Source organism: Puma concolor, chromosome F2 (assembly GCF_028749965.1).
Source record: "Puma concolor isolate L17-30 chromosome F2, mPumCon1.1.hap2, whole genome shotgun sequence".
Lineage (NCBI taxonomy): Eukaryota > Metazoa > Chordata > Mammalia > Carnivora > Felidae > Puma > Puma concolor.
Window position 1 is genome coordinate 16,160,429 of NC_141684.1, and position 19,234 is coordinate 16,179,662.

Consider the following 19,234-nt stretch of genomic DNA (forward strand, 5'->3'; position numbering starts at 1 on the left):
AGTAACAGACAAGTGGTGGCACTTAGACTTTGAATGAAAAATTTAGTAACAGCTTTTATTTATCATAGAAGTTTAAAATAGAAGCTCTTAATTATTTACTTTTACCTTCCACAGATATTGGTATCAACTTGACAGATCCTATGTTCAGAGGAATTTATAGGGGAGTTCAGAAGCATCAAGGTAAATGTTTCTGTTGTTAAGATAAAATAAAGACAAGCTTTCTGCCTCAGGGAGATGATGGAAAGCATAATCCACTTTACAGCTGAAACATTAAAGGATTTATTATGCAACTTGGATAAAACTATAAACAAAGTGAAACATTTATAAGCTATATTGGTAAGCCACGGCCATGAGCATTTATAAAGCACCTATTATAACAAAGTGTTACCAAGGTCTTCTCTGAGGAACCTTATGATTTTGAATAAAGAACTTTAACCATATGCATAAAAGCCAAACAATCGCTGATTGCTTAATTGGTCTTTTAAGCATCTGAACAGTAGGGCACATAATTTACAAAATCACCTGCAGTTGAACATCAGTATCTAGTCCTTTGAAAACGTTTTCCACTAAGTGACAAAGAGGTAATGGGATTAAGGAGTAGGCATGCTTCTGTCCACCCTCCCTGTCTTACCTTTCCCCCGTTTCCATCCAAGTCTTGCTAAATCCCAGATACCTGTGGGATAGGTGGAAATAGGAGTCTCTCAAAGGTTGATGGAAAGCTTAGCCAAAAGCAAAATGGCTTATATTTATCATATCAAGTTCATTTAAAAAGCATATTTTGTCAGCTGAGGTGAGTAAGCAGGAAATGATGGCAACAAGTCTTTGAAAGAATTTCTCCAATAAACTGGTTTGTGAATATTGTCTCAGAAAATTACTGTACTTGTTATTATGTGAATGCAAACAGGAAAATTTGGTTTTGAGGCCTGGGTGAAGTGCAAGTGCACATTTCAGCAATTACGTCAAGATAATTTTACTGTGCTTCTAGGTGGTAATGAGCGAAAGCTTCTCTGAATACAGAGAACGTTGGATGTCACCTACAAGAAAGTTAAACATTAGCTTTCATAAGCCTTACCTCAAAACATACCTTTTCTACTTCATTTAGAGGTTTAGATAATGTTTTTGTGTTTATCAAATGTTAGGTACTACATCTTAGAGTATGTAATTATATTGATTTTCTTGCCTTTGTAGCACTTAATAGATTTCATGCTTTATGACTCTATGTGTATGTATGTTTGTGTGTTTTTATGAAATGAGTTTCATTCTTATCAGTATACCTCTGGTTTACAATATTTAGCAAAACCGGATGTCTTAGTGTAAGTTCACTAAGTTGATATTTTTTTGTCTAAAAGAAATTTTATAGCTTCTAGAAGCAATGATAATTCTAACCAAATTTACTGTGATACTTAAATCTGAAATTAATACATGGATTTATGTCATTTTTTAATATTGCTGTCCATTTACCTCAGGCCTCTTAAAGCTTAGCCTTCAATTGATCTCCCCAGAAAGCTTATTGTTACTTAACAAGAAATTTTGGGAAAAAGAAAAAAACTGTCAGTGAAAATAAAAATTATCCTTCCTCAATGGGAATGGGAATTATAATAATACGGTATTAACTGAAATTTACAAAGAGAAGATTGATCATGTTTTGGGAAGCATTACAGATACACTCTGAAAAGCCCTAGTAAAAATAAGCAATCTTAATGACTTTTATTTTTATTAAAAAAAATACAATACCAACAAGTTTCAATTTTAAGGCAACTGATTTAAGTTGTAGTGAGCAAATTCACCTTTCATTTGAACTTCCTGATTTTTGTTACTTTTCTCCCTTTTGGTCAACAGAATAAAATACAATTAAATGGATAACTAGTCACCTAGTTTGACTGATATAGGTTTCCTTTTTTTGTTTTTTTTAAGGTTATCACTGATTGTTATCATAAGTACTCATCAAATGGTATTGATTTGGTAAATATGATTGTTTCTATGTGTTTTTCTTTCAAGAAGAGATAATTAAGTGAAAAAAATTTTTACTAGCTTTTCTTAATGTGGGGTTTTTCCTTTTATAGACGACTTACAAGATGTAATAGAAAGAGCTGTCCAGATTGGTGTTAAAAAGGTAACATTTCATTTTTGTTACTCTTAAGTTTTTTTTAAAAAATTAAATTTTGGTTAAGGTACTACAGAATAGAAGAGAAAGAGCTCAGGCCACACTTGGCATTTTGGGATATGTATTGTCAGCAAGTAATATTAACAAGTTAATGAAGTAAAATATCAAAATTTTCTGTTCACAGCTATTTAAGTGATACAGACCTCATGCTTGGATAGTTCTTCCATGTGATCAGAAACATGGTAAATGGCAAAATCTCTTTGAAAAAAATTTTTAAGACCTATCTGAATTATCAGGTTTGTCAAAAATGCAACTCTTAATTTTATAATGTAATTTAGCATCTGTTAGAATTAAGTGATCATCAGAAACACATGTATCCTGGGGCACCTGGGTGCCTCAGTTGGTTAAGTATCCAGCTCTTGATTTTGGCTCAGGTCTTGATCTCATGGTTCTGGAGTTAGAGCCCTACATCGGGCTCTGCACTGACAGCACAGAACCTGCTTGGGATTCTCTCTTCTCTCTCTCTCTCTCAATATAAGTTAACATTAAAAAAAAAATGTGTATCCTGTCACCACCTTTAGCTCTTATAGTATGGGTATACCATTTCAAAAACTGAGAGAACACTTTAATTTTTACAGTACTAATTAGATTATCAGGAAAATTCTACCTTTTAGAGAGTTCTAAGCAAATGAATATTAGCACTGTGTCAAATTCTTTGAATAGATAGATACTTCTTTTTAATTAGTATTTTTTTAAAAATATCAAGCTATTCCTCCTCCCCTCCAGCACACACACACACAGACACACACACATACACACACACACACACACACACACACACACACACACACATGCACACAAGAAATCGGGTGAAGTTCCATAGTGTGGCATCAGGACACTTGGTGACTGTGGCTGCTAAGTTGAATAACCTGAGTTTTAAAAGATGACACTGCTGGGGCACCTGGGTGGCTCAGTCAGTTGAGTGTCCGACTTTGGCTCAGGTCATGATCTCGCGGTTCGTGAGTTCAAGCCCCGCGTCGGGCTCTGTGCTGACAGCTCAGAGCCTGGAGCCTGTTTCAGATTCTTTGTCCCCCTCTCTCTCCTCCCCACCCCTGCTTGTGCTCTGTCTCTCTCTTTCAGAAATGAATAAACATAAAAAAAATTAAAGAGGACACTGCTGACTCATGAGTTCTCATTCCCAACTCAGAACGCTATAGCTCTCATTCACAAGTAATAAGAAAGGATAAAGGTTACAGCATTCCTCTCTCATGATGCAGTCATTCTGTGCTTGGCAAATCACTGTATAAAATGCTTTTCTGCATTTCCGCGTGTCGGCCATGAGTAGTTCAGTCTTAACATTTGTAAACACACACACACACACGTAAGAATGACAGGGATGGAATATACTTGGACATGCTTCCAAATTGAAATCTAACTTGGTGCCTTGCTGTTACGTTGTGACTGAAAGCACAGTGATCGCGGCACTGCTGGGTTCCAGCCCCGGTGCCATTCGTCGTCTGACAGTGATAATAACGCCTACTTGAGACTTGTGAGGGTGAACTAAAGCAGGAATGCAGAGCACCTGGTATTGTACCTGCATGAAGTGAGCAGCCTGTATTTTGTGAAGTTTGTGGCAGAGGCCATCGGCCTAATGTCCTCATTGTGAACTGGGAGAGGAAATTATGTCCTCTCGTCTTGTCCTTGCTTGTTGTTTTTCTAATCTCTTTGGGAAAGTTACAGATAAAAGGTAGAATTAATTAGCAACTATTTTACACAATTGAAATACTAAATGTGGGCACCTGGTCTTGTATTAAAGAATTGGGGAATGTTGGTAAACAGTAAAATTTTCCCAAAAGTTGAGGATTTAATTATGCCTATGCATTCCCTGAGTAAGATACTCAATGTCTGCTATATTAGAAGTCTAAGTTGCTTTATAAAAACGTCTGTCATTTGCATTTCCTCCTGTGTTTTATTGTTTTCTCTTTAGGCATACACCTAGAGTGAATTCTTCATTTTAGCTCAGGGAGGCACTTGAAGTGAGATGCTTAAAGAAATATACATCGGTGCACTTAAATCACTGCTCTAGAAGGATGTACACTTATCAGCACTGCCTCAGTGGCCACCGTCAACACACAGGCTCTTTGGTGACATTTTCCTTTTAATACAGTAGCAAAGACACTGTTCTGACTGCTGGTCGACCCTAAGGGCTGTCCCTTTAGAAGCGTGCTTTTCTGCTAAGAGCCGTACATTTTCCTTACAAAGAAGTCATCAATATACATTAACCCAGAGATTGTCAGACTTTTGGTCTCAGAACCCATTCACATTCTTCACTATCAATGAAGACCCCAAAGGACTTTTGTTTTGGTTTTATCTGTTAATATATACTGTGTTAGACATTAAAACTGAGAAAAATTCAAAATATCTATTAACAATAAACCAATATATTACATAAGGAACATATTTTTAGGAAAAACAAATATTTTCCAACCCCCAAAAATGTAGTGACATGAATGGAATTGTTTTCCCTTTTTTTTTTTTTTTAAGCATCTCGTCCCTTTCCTGTCTAGCTCTTAAGACTGCTGAACTTGGGTATGTGTTTTTGCAGGCAGTCTGTTGTGACATTACACATCATGTAGCCTCTGGAATACTCCCTGCACACTTGTGACTGAGGGTGAAAAAGCAAATAGCATCTTTGGTATTATTTGGAAAATAGATTTGACCTCACATACCCCCTGGATGTCCCAGGACCTCACTTGGACAACTGTTGAATTAATAAACACTGTTGAATCTCTAACTTAGATTAACAGAATTCTAAATTCAGAAGTATTTAGTCAGGCTTTCATAATGTGGAATCTGTCCTCTGTCATTCAATGTAAAACAGACATGGAATACACTTTAATAGGAAGGAGTGACACATTCCGTGTTGGATGTATGCTTGTATGTGTGGAGAGGGGTGGTGAGGGACCACTCTACGTAAAAGGTGACCGTTCAGCCAAATTTTAAAGGAAGGTAAGTGTGTGACAGTCTTAGGAAAGCATTCTGGAAAAGCAGCAGGGAGGCGTGTTTAGGAAACTTGTTGATACTCTGTTAAAGTGGGCATGTTTTCTTTCTGTTTCAGTTTATGATCACAGGTGGAAATCTGCAGGACAGTAAAGAGGCACTGCATTTGGCACAAACAAATGGTATCCTCCTCTCACTTTGACCCTCTCCCCCCCATATGAATTAAGTTATTTTGAAGAAATCTTTCTATAACTGCCTCAGGTACAATCCGACGGATCATGACTGGAAACAACAGGAAAACGGACTGAGTGTAACAGGGTGTGATTAAGATGAAAGGGTTCTCACACTGATATATCAGATGTTTGGTTAAATCCTCTCTCATCGTACTTAAGGATTATTTTAAGATTTCCTTAATGAGAATTAAGTTCACCAGGTATATAATTTAGTCTCCAGTATTCCTGATACAGGATTTTTGTGTGTATGCTGTAATGTGTTCAGGATGGGAGTTGCTTTTATTTTGCTTTTTTTAAACTTGAACTGTGAAGGATCATTCATTAAGTATGTATCATGAAGACCACGGTGGAAGGCCCCAGGAATGCAAGTAATAATGTATCATTCCTCAGATGCTCACTTTATGTTACACGTTTTGCATTTATTTAAAATCTTTGGAATTGGTTCCAAAGGGAATCCTAGTTACACAAAACATCTCCTTTATCTGGCATTCATTTTACCTCACCTTTTTTTGGTTTTGTGTTTTGTCATACTTCACGTGCTAGACTTTGAAGAATTAGGCATTCTATTTTATTTTTAAAAAGACTGATTTACTTACTAAAAGCTATTTTGGGGGGTACCTGGGTGGCTCAGTAGGTTAAATTCCAGACTCTTGGTTTCAGCTCAGGTCATGGTAGCATGGTTCGTAGGTTTGAGCCCCATGTCGGGCTCCGTGCTGATGGTTTGGAGCCTGCTTGGGAATCTCTCTCTCCCTCTCTCTCTGCCCCTCCCCTGCTTGCTCTTGCTCTTTCTCTCTCTCTAAATAAACAAAATATTTTTTTAAAAAGCTGTCTTTTTGTGGCAATCTTTCTAAACTGCGTACTTCTCTTCAGGATCCACTGACACTTTTTCTTAATGATTAAGATAAAAATAACCATCTTCCCAGATGCCTTGGAGGTGTATAAGAATATTGTCTTCTATCCTTTTTATCCCCAGAGAGATCTATTTTCAAAAGTTCTTGAATCTTCATTGTCAGCCCTCTTCACTCCCCCCTTCATGAACCTGTGTTCTGTTTTAAAACCTCTGCCTCCTCTTATATGTAAACACCTGCAGGAGAGGCTGAGGAAGGCTCCCCACCTCTCACGTGGGTTCAGGTGCAAACCACTCAGAAGCCCTTTTTGACTTCACGTTGGTGTTTCGTGCAATTACAGTTATCAAGACATGGTCTGCAAATAAGTGAGCTTAATTTTTTATCAGATAAACAAATCTCCCTTCCACCTCCTTAACTCACCCTTTTTAAGCATGTTTAAATTTTAATTGTCATATTAACTATGTGAAACAAGATGGTCCCATGAATAGTGAGTGTAAAGATATAGTTAGATTATGACACTTCATTCTGTAAGAAATTGTTTCATTTTCCATTCTGTTAGGCTGAGTAAATGCCAGGCTTTGGAAAGAGGTGAATTAATTATTTTTACCAATCTGTTAAGGCAATTTTCATATTCCTGTCCTGCTTTGCTAAGGTATTCCAAAAATTCTTATATGATTAACTTCATGCCATTCTGGCAGTTTGAATAGTTTATGGCTATTATTAAAAATTAACCAGCTGAAAGTATTTGATCTGTCATTTTTACATGTTAAATATAATATGAAAAATACTTTGGAAATAATCCTAAGACATTATTTTGTGCTAGATATGTTTTTCAGTACAGTTGGATGTCATCCTACAAGATGTGATGAATTTGAAAAGAATGACCCTGATCTTTACCTAATGGAGTTGTTAAATCTCGCTGAAAACAATAAGGGGAAAGTTGTAGCAATAGGGGAATGTGGACTTGGTAAGTGCCAACCTAGCCCTGTTAGAGTGACTTTGAAAGTGATTTGTTCTGTACAAGTTATGAGTAATTGTTGGTTCTTTTTTTATCTTTTAAAGATTTTGACCGACTACAGTTCTGTCCCAGAGATACTCAGCTCAAGTAAGGAAATTTATTGACTTCAGGAATTATTGTAAAATCTTAAGAGTGATTTTTTTTTTTTTTTTATATAGCTTTTATCAGTTCAGAATGTAGCTGGAGTAAGCATCAGGATTTTTTGTTAATCCCTTTGTATATCAAAAGTTAAGTGAAACAAATTCCATGCATACTTGCATGGAATTCATAGGGGATGGAAGCATATAGCTCCTAATTGGTTAACCGGCTAACTTAATTTTAATGGTGGAAATAAGGGATGAGTTTTACATGATAGAGACTTTTGTTGTTCTTTTTTTCACGAATGTATTCATGCATGCATCATTCCAATGAGATGATTTAAATTCAGTTGTGGGGGACACGATTTAGGGGCAAGGGATATTAAAAAGAAATTATAGGATCAATCACCAAAGCTAGAAAAACTTATTTTACTCTTGCTGGGCATTGGATATTGTCAACTTAGAATATGAGAATCCTTTCATAGGAGCCACATGGAGAATGGTGGCTTCTGAGAAAACTCCAAAGCTCACAAGCCATGTAGACTTCCTACAACCCACTGCCTATACCTTTTAATTGGAGCTCCTATAAAGCACACTGGTGGATAGTGTTACTGGCTAAGAAGAAAAATAGACTTAATTTAAGACTTGAGCATTTTGTTACATTTCAGAAACAGTGTATTAATGATCAAGATAATTAAACATTAGAGTAAATCCTTTCATAATTAAAATAGTATGTACATAGCAGGATATGGTTTAGGCTTGAACGTAGATGCCAAGTGCCCAGGTATTAATCTGTACTAGGGAGTCTGAACTCCATTCGTTCAGTAAATGATTACCAAGTGCCTCCTCAGTATGATACAAGGAAAGATAGGCTTGGTTCTGTGCCTTTATAGATAAGAGAAGACATAAATAATTAAAATAGGCTGGAAAATGCTATCAAAAAGGTGTAGGGCAGTAGGGCGGAAGGACTTTCCGGGGGAGTCAGGGAAGCCTTTGCCAATAAGGTGAGGAGATGTGAGTGAGGCCTCTTCCAGAGTAGATAAAGCTAAAGACAGACTGAAGTCTGGTATAAATTTTGAAGAGATGGGCAGTTCAATCTGAGCTTTTTAAAAATTTTAAAACCTCAAATGATGTAGTAAAAAACCACACTAGCAGTTATCCTGTGTGGACCGTTGCTACCGAAAGAAATGCCCCGCCTTCCACCTGTGCTCCCATGGCTCCGGCTCCGGCTCCGGCTCCGGCTCCGGCTCCGGCTCCGGCTCCGGCTCTGGCTCTGCTCTGCTCTGCTCACAGGCTCTGCTCTGCTCACAGCGGCTGTGCTAGTTTCAGTGCTCCCCGCGGTGGGTGCGCTGCAGCCCGTTACCCCTTCCCGCCCACACAGACTAGCCTCTGGGCTCTGCCGAGGCAGGTGCCAAGTCTTCACTCATGTTGTAGTTCCCATGGTGCCATGCACAGTACTCTCGGTACGTGGTAGGTACTCGGGAAATGTTCACTGAGTTTTTAATGAGGAGGAGAGGGTCCTTTTTGATTCCTGTAGAGCGGCATGGATATAAAGCTTATAATTCAGCTTTTACTGTTGGCTCTTTTCTCGGAAGAATTTAGATTTTGAGCTGTTATTTGATACCATCCTGGAGACTTAACCAGTGTATGACTTGTTTTTTGTGTAAAAATGCAGTCAGGAAAAAGATCTATGAGAAGAGAAAAATAGAAAATGGTGTGATAGATTACTAGGCAAGACAAAACTAATGTGCGGTAGACACGATGTCTAAAAAATAGTGTCTGAGAAATAATGGTAAGTAAAGGCAGTATATAATGGGTGTTTGAAAGTAGTTATCTTTGGAATCAACAGCTTTGGGTTGGAATCACAACTGCCATTGGTGGCTGTATGTCTCTTTGTAAATCTCAATTTCTTCATCGTTCCACCTACTTTTCTTAACATTTGGTATGTAAGGCCCAGAGTAACATGCCTGGCACAAAGTAAGTGTTCAATAAATTGTGGCAGTTGTGTTATTCTTAGAAATATTTTCATCCTAAAGAAAATACTGGCTGTTCTTTTTCTTTGGGGTTTTTGGAAAGTATTTTTTAAAAAGAAAAAAAATCAGAAAACAAGGGAAAGGCTGATTCCATCCTGGAAGGGTTACCCTTTAAGCATTCCCTGCATTTTCAGTTTCTCTGCCACGGGCCATATTCTCTTTTCTTGTTGTAAGTTTAGAGCTTGGTTCACTTGAGTGGGAAGAATTTGCTTTGGGATTTCTCTTGGGGCTTTAAAATATTAACACTGTGCAAAAAAGAAATCTGACATCAGACAGGATTTAAAAAAATCGTTTGGGGATTTAGGGGACCTCAGAGAGGAGAGATTGAGGCTGTCCTTGCCATCAGCCAGTCCAGAGGAGGGATCGCCACCGTGGGTTAAGGTACACTGTGGTAATGCTTTGGGTGCTCTGGAGTTGCCTCAGTCGTGATTACTAACAGCCGCTATTCTGAAGCTGACCTTTCCAAGGTCAAGCTGACCTGTACTTGATTGTTGACCCTAAAATGTAAGAAGCAGCATTACAATTAGAAGCAATTACAGTTTCACTAAAATGAGCAAATCTAACACAAGTAAACAGCGGTTTTCATATATGAGCTAAGAAAAAAATAATAAAAGCAGAGATGTCTCTTGAAAGGTGCCAGTTCCTGCCCTTTAACTTATGCTATTTTTAGTTACCGTGGCTTTTTTTCTTTACAGACAATAGTCAAGCACCAGCTATTCTCAATATATGTCATTAGGAATAATTGGCCTCCTTAAGACACCTACCTAGTTTGAACGCATGGACCTTTCTTTTCTCATATTATGCAGAATTCTGTAGGCACCCTGCTTGAGCATCTATTATTTTCATAATTTGTACTTTTGCCTGTTTTGTGATAGGCTTATTCCCAAGGTGATCATTAGATTCTGTAAATCTGTGGCTTGGTTGTGTGGCTTTGTACATGGAGTTTTGTGTGAAAGAAATGATCCACGTAGAGTGGTGAACACAAAGGGTATGTGGTGTGTAGCCAGAAGCCAGATACATGGTCAAGTTTATATGACTGGAGCACACTTACTTGCTGACACTTGTATTACTTTAAACGTTATGGAAACAGTGACTTTTAAGATTTCATTTCTGTTTCCTACCCTGTGAAATTTTAGCACTTTGTTAAATTATTTTTGCTTTTTCTAGCCCAGCAGAATCTGAAAAGGTGATTTAAAAACCTGAACACAGTGGGAGCACTTGGGTAGCTCAGTCAGTTAAGCATCCAAATCTTGCTTTCGGCTCAGGTCATGATCTCACAGTTTGAAAGTTCAAGCCCCACAACGGGCTCTGCGCTGATGGTTCAAAGCCTGCTTGGGATTCTCTGTCTCCCTTTCTCTCTGCCCCTCCCCTGCTTGCTCTCTTTCTCTCCCCCTCAAAATAAATATACATTTAAGATAAATAAAAACCTAAACATTGGGTAATAAAGACAAAGAACACCAAGTTTATGAAAACTAAGAAGTACATTTCTATTTCTAATTTTAAAATTTAGCATTTTCAGGGCACCTGGCTGGCTCAGTTAAGCGTCCAACTCTTGGTTTCAGATCAGGTCATGATCTCATGCTTCACGAGTTCAAGCCCTGTGTCAGGCTCTGTGCTGACAGTGCAGAGCCTGCTTAGGATTCATTCATTCTCCCTCTCCCCACTCTCTGTCCCCCTCTCTCCTTCTTCCTCCCTTCCTCCCTCCCTCCCTCCCTCTCTCAAAGATAAATCAATAAACTTCAAAAAAAAAAAAAAAAAAGAAATTGAGCATTTTCAAGAGTACAAAGGGGTACTTCAGGAAAATGGTTGTCCTTATACTTCAAGGAGACAAGACAGCGGAAAATATAGCAAAAGAGCTTTAAGTGAAACACAGGGAAATTATTCCCTAAAATCAAGGCGCCTAGAAGAGGTAAACTCCTGTAGGAAATAAGACACTTATTATCTGTAATTCCTGGGTTTTATTTTACCTGCATGACCGTTAATGAGAACTAGTGAGCACTGTGCTGAGTGAGAAAACATAGGACAGCCCACCCCATTATATCTCGCTCTTATGCTATAGGACCAGGAAAAAAGGCTTCTTTGAATACAACTTGGGTCATTTTGGCCGGACCTGGACTTAGAGACTGAAGTTCTGATCACACTGTGTTCTGTGATCTTGGATGAAGTCCTAAATCCACTGACACCAGCTCTTGTCCTATTCTAGGGTTATTTTGTGGATCAGATGAGATAATGGTATGTGGTACTTGAAAAACCTTTTTCTAAAGTACTCTTCAAACATTTAGGGCTGCCATTTTATCATGTAATTTTCAGATCTTTGAAAAACAGTGTTTTAGTTTTTTTGTGTATATTTAATAAATCCTTGTGTTTAGTGGTAATAATTTCTTGTATAACAGCACATGGAAAACACGGAGCATAAAGCTTTGCCTGGCCTCTTGCTGGAGCGAATGGATTCCCACTGATGGTGCTCAGCCCGCTCTCCAGGCAAGAGGCTGGTGGTATATTCACCACCAACACATGCTGCAGGGAAGGGGTTCCACAGGTGATGGGAGGGTGTCTGCTTCATTTGCTGGGGTTTGGTGGAAAAGCTAGTTAAAAGTATATTTGAGGGAACAGCTCCCATCACTGTAGACTTAAACATTATAGCTCTTTATTTCTAGTGATCAATAAAGTGCTGTCTAATTTACCTAGAAGTTATAATGGAAAGCTAACACATTAAAAAAAATTTTTTATTTATCATTTTTGAGAGAGAGAAAGCACGTGAGTGGGAAAGGGGCAGACAGAGAGGGGGGGCTGGGGGGATAGAGGATCCGAAGCAGGCCTTGTGCTGACAGCAGAGAGCCTGATGCAGGGCTCGAACTCACAAACCGTGAGGTCATGACCTGGGCGGAAGCCGGATGCTTAACCAACTGAGCCACCCAGGGCCTCCACTAACAGACATTTTTTGAAAATGATTTTGTAATCCCAGAAAATGAAGTATCCCATTCAGGAAGATGTGTGTGATAATTATCAATGCCTCTGGCTAAGCCAGCTGTATTTTAAACATCTGAGTTCACTACTTCTGTCCTGTAATCTCCTAGATAATAAAAGTCCTTTAAAAAAATTATTTTTGTTATGCTAAAATAAAATTAACGAAATTTTTTTGGCATTATGCAGATATTTTGAAAAACAGTTTGAACTGGCAGAACAAACAAAATTACCAATGTTTCTTCACTGTCGGAACTCACATGCTGAATTTTTGGGTGAGTTAGAGCTAAAATCTCCTTTAGAATTAAAGAATTTTGCAGAAATTAGCAAAGTATTTGCCAAAAGTTGTTTGTTTTTAATTTACAGACATAATGAAAAGAAACAGAGATCGGTGTGTAGGTGGAGTGGTAAGTAGAAGAGTTTTTTTGTTTGTTTTTTAAAATTTTTTTTAACACTTATTTATTTTTGAGACAGAGACAGAGCATAAATGGGGGAGGGTCAGAGAGAGAGGGAGACACAGAATCCGAAACAGGCTCCAGGCTCTGAGCGGTCAGCACAGAGCCCGATGCGGGGCTTGAACTCACGGACCGTGAGATCATGACCTGAGCTGAAGTCGGACGCTTAACTGACTGAGCCACCCAGGCGCCCCAAGAGTTGTTTTTAATTAAAGGATGCACAGAAGCTTCTTTGTTACTCCTGTCGGCTTCTAAAGGAATTCAGATATCATCAGTAAAGCTATTAAACTTCTTCCCTCTCTTGTTGAGGTACATAAATTTACTATTAAACCTATGGGCCAGATGTAATACAGACCTAAATCACACCGATTTAATTACATTTATTTTGTCCAAAGTACAAGAATGATAAAGAGTTTGGCTCACAAGAAAACCCCATGAATTTACTCCTATATTTTAATAGATGGGTGACAATTCTTTTTCTCTGCCTCTTCCATCAGCATTCTTCAGTGTTCTTCAATTTAAATTCTGAGCAAAATATAAACTAATCTTAATATCTTGAAATATTTTAATATTCACCTCAGGTTTGCCTTCTTAATTTGTCAACTGTATTCACTTAGCACTCTGATTAGAGACTCCTCCTTTCTGGAATCTGCTTGTACTCTGTGAACACTTCTGTGTGGTCATTTCAACCACTAGTCTTGAGACAGTTTCCATAAACATTATCTGCCCACCACTTAGCTCAGGTATCCATAGCAGTGTTCCTTAAATCTTTTTTCGATCATGGGCTCTTTGGAAAATCTGCCTCCAAAAAATGCTCAGATGTACAAATTTTCACCTGTGATTTTAGGAGATTCACTCGTCTCCGGCAAAAAGGCTGTTATCCAGGTATATAAAATCAATTATACTACACCAACTAAAGAAAGAGGAAATGGCACTGAGCACTTACTCTTTGCCCACATACGCTGCTTTGGTAGCTTCATCTGTATTCTCTCAGGTTTTTAGCCTCTGCTTCATGTCGTGTACTGCTGGTGATAATGTTTTCTATGTTGCTGTTGATATTACTGCACACGTTTTTATCTATAGTTTACTGACTCTAATTTATCCTTTAGGAACTGTACTTGGGAACTGAGAGAGGCTTAGAGGCTTTCATTAATGGGGGGATTAATGGCTCTGCCTCTTTGCCCATTTGCTTCATTTCTAAATAAGAAGTTACTTAGCAAATCCAAACCTAAATGTTTGATTTTATCAAAAAAAGAGATTGCCAAGGGGCGCCTGGCTGGCTCTGTCAGTAGAACATGCAACTCTTGATCTTGGGGTTTTAAGTTCAAGCCCCACATTGAGTGTAGAGATTACTTAAGAATAAAAGCTTTAAAAAAAAGATTGCCAAATAAAAAAAAACGAATTTTCTGCAATGGTTTATGAGGAGTTATATTTAAAATTACTTTGATGTTAATGGAGGATATATTTTCTAGTCAGCTAGAGATGCTGAGAGGAGAATAAACCCTTTTGGGCAGCCGTGTAATGCAGTTTTATTTTTCAGAAACATGTTATCCATAGTGGATTCTGACTCTGGATGCTGTAGTAACAGATTAATGACATTACTTGTTGGTGTATTTAAAGTGTAGCTTATTGTTGAGATTACATAGATGTATCCAAAGTATGAAAGACTGCGCTTTCTTCCTTACATCTTTGAAGGAGAACAACACCAGCTTCTTCCTTTTTGCCTACTGAGCTGATTCTTACCATCTCACAGTTCAGTTTTGTAGTTACATTCTCACAACTCTTTCTAGATCTGCTTAAAATTTCTTCTAAAAGTCATTTTCTAGAAAAAAGTATCCCCTAACATAATAAAAAGTCAACATTTTAAGATTTATTTTACATGGTTTTGTCACATTTCTAACTTGTCTTCATGCTTTTGCCTAAGAGTGTGGCTCCCACATCCATTCCCCATTCCTGAAGGTACTGCAGAGCCATCAGCACAGCCACAGAGAGAGTCTGGGCAGCCACGTCCCTCGTGCCTCACCTCTTTGGAGATGGTGACCCATTATAACTGTGAGATTCGAATTGAAAATAAAAATTGTAGGGGCCACCACATCTGAAACCCTCTGATCCAAAAAACAAAAACAAAAAAAACAAACCCCTATGCACCTATACTTTTCCTTAGAAAGTCTTATTAATGTTATTTAGGATTTTTAAAGAAAGAGCGATTATTAAATAAAATTACACCTGTATGTTCTAGGTGCATTCATTTGATGGTACCAAGGAAGCAGCAGCTGCCTTGATGGACTTGGATCTCTATATAGGATTTAATGGTTGGTAGGTCCTTAAGTTTGTTTTATATTAAGTAGATTCCTTGTTTTACAGTGAATTGCTGATAAAGATTTAAATTTTTTATTTAAATGTATTTATCACCTGGATCTTGGCTTGTGGTTTCAGTAATTATACAAGAAATTAAACTACATTACTCCTGCAAGTTATAGGGATGCCTGGCTTACTTGGTGGGTGGAGCATGCGACTCTCGATCTTGGGGTGGTGAGTTCAAACCCCGTGTTGGGCATAGAGCCTACTTAAGTTAAAAAAAAAAAAAAGTTAAAGGTTATAAACTACTAACCCTGTATTACAATCATGGACAACAATTTTGTATTGAGATCAGCAGCTAGCTTTCTCTGGCAATGCCATTTATACTTAGGTCATTTTATCACTTTAAAGTATATGTGTTCGCAGCATTGTGCATGCAAGTGATGTCTGACGTGGGGAGAGTCCTACTATGACATCATTTTATGTATCTCGATAGGCCAGGAAACTCACAGAAGCTAAGGACACGGCATAAAGTACTCCCAGTGTGAGAACCAGTGTTCTCTGGCTCCACACTCAGCCTTTCTGCTGGTACAGCATACCAAGCCTCATAAACCCAACATAGTCAGCTAGCGCTGCTGGGTCCCTGGCTTTCCCTCTTCAGTGTTTCATTCCTTTAAAATGACCACACTTCTGATTACATGAGGTTTTGCTAACGTATCCTCAGGAAAATAGAATCATGAAATTATTGGCTATGGAGTTCAGACTTATTTATATGTCCTCAATGCTGCTTCTCTATTTTAATGATTTAACTAATAAACCACTGTGAAAAGGCATGCATGAATAACGGACTAAATAGTAGTTCTAAAAAACTTACTGATACAGTCTCTACACCATGCTTTCTGAGTCAGCTTTTCCAGAGACCCCGCTTTGCTCTTTTTTTTTTAATTTTTTTTTAATCTTTATTTTTGAGAGACAGAGTGTGAGCAGGGGAGGAGCAGAAAGAGAGGGAGACACAGAATCCGAAGCAGGCTCCAGGCCCTGAGCTGTCAGCACAGAGCCCAACGCAGGGCTCGAACTCACGAACCGTGAGATCATGACCTGAGCCGAAGTCAGATGCTCAACCGAGCCACCCAGGCACCCCCTCCCCCCCACTTGGCTCTTTATCACCATATATCTAAATATTATGTATGTGATGTTGTCTCTTAATTCATTCCCTTTGTTTTCATTAAGGAGATGAGCATCTTAGTTCTTCCATCCGGGACTGCCCTGCCACCTGCATTATTTCCTCCACAGCCGTCACAGTGTGGCTATTGCAGAGTTTTTGGTTATATGCGTATTCAGTATTTTCATTGCAGTCTGTATAAATACTGTTGACTGCTGAACCACAAGATATACCACTTTTTTTATTTTCCTGGGGCAGCTTTCTTCCTTTCTCTTTACTTGGTTTTCTTCAACACTTGAAGCCTTCTCACACTTTCCAACAACTGTAAAGTGCCTTTATCTGTTCTTCTGCATGAGGACCCTGTCGAGATAATCTCGTTATCTAGATGATCTCTCCATTAGTTCCTGACCCTTTCTGCTTCGTTTTGAGTCCACGTCTGCTCCATGATAGAACTCTTATGTTTAGATCCCATGTATTCAGCTGTTTTGATGGAACACATGTTTCAAAATGAATTTATTCTATTCTTGAAAGTTTGCCTGGATAGTTAAAGAAAACCAAAAACCCTTCCACTTGGTATTTTTCCTCAGCATAATATTCTGGACTAGAAATAATTTTCACGAGAATTTATAGGGCTCCATTTCTAGATTTAAAGTCAGCGGCTATTCTGTTTCCTAGTCCTTACCCCATGACCTACTATTTTCTCCCAGTGGAATATTTTAGTTCTTTACCTCTGGTATTGCCAGACTTCACAGAGGTGGCCGATAATTTGTGCACTTGCTGCTGGCCCATTCTGGCTAGAAGCTCATCTTTGTCAGTCCTGGGAAACTTTTTTTCTCTCTCTCTCTGTCTTTCTTTGGAGCTCCCAGGCTCATAATCTGATCTCAATATTTTCCCCTCTAATTTCTATCTCTAGTTTTTCTACCTACTTTCAGAAATATTTTTCAACCTCTTTGATGAAACTTCAGCTTCTGGTTTTAATCTCTGAAAGCTTTTTCCCCCTGCCATTCTCTGGAACTATGTACATTTGCAGATGCATCTTCTCGTCTCTCTAAAGACATGAATGATGAGTTATTTTCTCTTTGCCAGAGAATGCTTTTATTTCCTCTGAGCGCCTTTTTCCTCTTTTAGTCTCTGTCATGACTTCCTTCAAATGTCAGGAAATTCTTACTCTGTATATCGAAAAAGTTAAGAAACAAGCTCATTGGAATCTCTGTGGGGAGACAGCCTATCAACATGCAGGCCAGCTGACCTCGCCAGGGCATCTTCTCGGTGGGTTCTTTTTCTTCATAGAGGGATCCTCTGATCTCTGCTGGAAAAACAGGGTGGGGATTCATGAATGTACCTGTGTTCTGGAACAGAATGGGGTTGGAGAGAGGAACTCACCAGCCAGTCAGCATTCAGTCTCCATCTTCACCCCTGCAGTCCTCTGTGCTGCTTCTTCTCCTGTCCCGGCTCTGATTTAGCTTCTCCAGAGACTACACATACCCTCTCCTCCCTTCTCTCTCTCAGGCCAAGGGTGGGGGGCAGGAGTCATCTCTGCATCAGTTCGCTGGAAAATAATCTGAGAGTCCCCTCTTTTCTGTACCCCACATTTTAAAACAACCCCCACTCAGTCCCCTGCCTTATCCCAGCCTCAGTACCTGGGATCTTCAGTTCTTAGAACTTCCTTGGGTGAATTGGTTTGCTTGTCTTCAGTATCTCTCTCTGCAGGCACATGGCACTGAAGTCACTTTGCACATAAACAGGTCATTTATAATTTTAACATATACTTTCTGCTTTATAGTTTGTGACTAGGGGTTAGAAATATCCCCTGGTTTCATCAAAAAATTTGTGGGGTTTTTTTTCCTTATTTTGAAATGATTTTTAAGGGAAGGTAGAAGACCTTTATTTCACTAACTTGAACTGTCTGAGAGATTTCAAAATGGCCTTGAATTTATAAAGATTTGGCATTAAGTTAATGACAAGATTTTTTCCTCCTCCATTAACTCAGAACTAATGTTAGTCATTTAATCAAAGTCAGTATTTCTGTTCTTGTTCTGAAATTCAGTTTATTGTAGTCTTAATCTGAGGCTCTGAGGTATGGTAATTTAATCTGACTATACTACCTGTGACATAAAGTCTTTGATTTCTAAGGATTAAATTATAACATTTTCCCCCAAGAAAATGGGGAAGTTTCAGATTTGACTCCAGAATATGCAGCTGCTCTCCCTTAAATGGGAAACCTTATTAAAGATATAATCGACTTTGATTTTTTTTTAAATTTGCGTCCAATAATTGGTTTTGATTGAAAAATATTTATTCTGGTAGTATATATTTCTGTATGTAGATCACTTTTTACAAGCATGGAATTAATGTAGGAAAAGACTAAGATATGATCTCATGAAATTAAAACTATGTAAATAATTTCATAACTGAAGTTTTAAATTTAGTACCCATATCAAACATATTTAGGAAATATTCATATTGATCAACTGTTAAGTTGGCTGAAAATAAGAATTTTGGTTTTTTCTAGAGGATATCATTAAAAGGCTGATATTTATGGCAAACTACACACATTTCCCTTTCACTCCTCTTAAAATCATTCTAAAGTAAAGCCCTACATTACATACTCAAAATGGAGTATGGGCATCTATAAGGGCAAAGAAACAAGGCCAGAGTTTCTGGAACAGCCAGCTTAGACTTTATAAAGGGCCCCAGAGGAGATGGGAGCAAATTTAGCAGGCAGAAATCAGAGAGAGGGCTTTGGGTTTAGAATTAGTGACCAATAGGACCAAATTGGGGTGATTGATGGCCTTTATAGAGAAAGCTCTCACCCCTATATTTACTGCTATACGCAGAGTACAAGAGCAGCAAGCATTTCTACCAAAGGGAAAAATCTCTTCTCAAGAAAAATGAACAAACCAAATTGTGAGAGCCAGGACTTGGAATTCTTATGTTGATGCCAGAGGAAAGCATTTAGAGAAGCAATAGCCTAACCATTAGCTCCTTACCTTCTCACTCTTAGATGAAATTGCAGATCAATATTCCTAGTCCTGGGTGTCC

The 19,234-nt window shown here is 38.4% G+C and overlaps 1 protein-coding gene across 5 annotated transcripts in view; it reads left to right on the plus strand.

Moving 5' to 3' along the window:
• Positions 1–19,234, plus strand: part of TATDN1 (TatD DNase domain containing 1) — a 56,399-nt gene that overhangs the window by 10,378 nt on the left and 26,787 nt on the right. For 2 of the 5 annotated variants that reach the window (XM_086695062.1, XM_025922613.2), the window contains exons 2-9: positions 115–180; positions 2,064–2,113; positions 5,223–5,286; positions 7,009–7,152; positions 7,248–7,290; positions 12,467–12,552; positions 12,644–12,684; positions 14,972–15,048. In XM_086695062.1, coding sequence (XP_086551188.1) covers positions 115–180; positions 2,064–2,113; positions 5,223–5,286; positions 7,009–7,152; positions 7,248–7,290; positions 12,467–12,552; positions 12,644–12,684; positions 14,972–15,048 — 571 coding nt within the window. Of the gene's footprint in view, positions 1–114; positions 181–2,063; positions 2,114–5,222; positions 5,287–7,008; positions 7,153–7,247; positions 7,291–11,706; positions 11,853–12,466; positions 12,553–12,643; positions 12,685–14,971; positions 15,049–19,234 lie in introns of those variants that run through there. The other 3 variants (XM_086695063.1, XM_025922614.2, XM_086695064.1) reach the window with 3 other exon arrangements.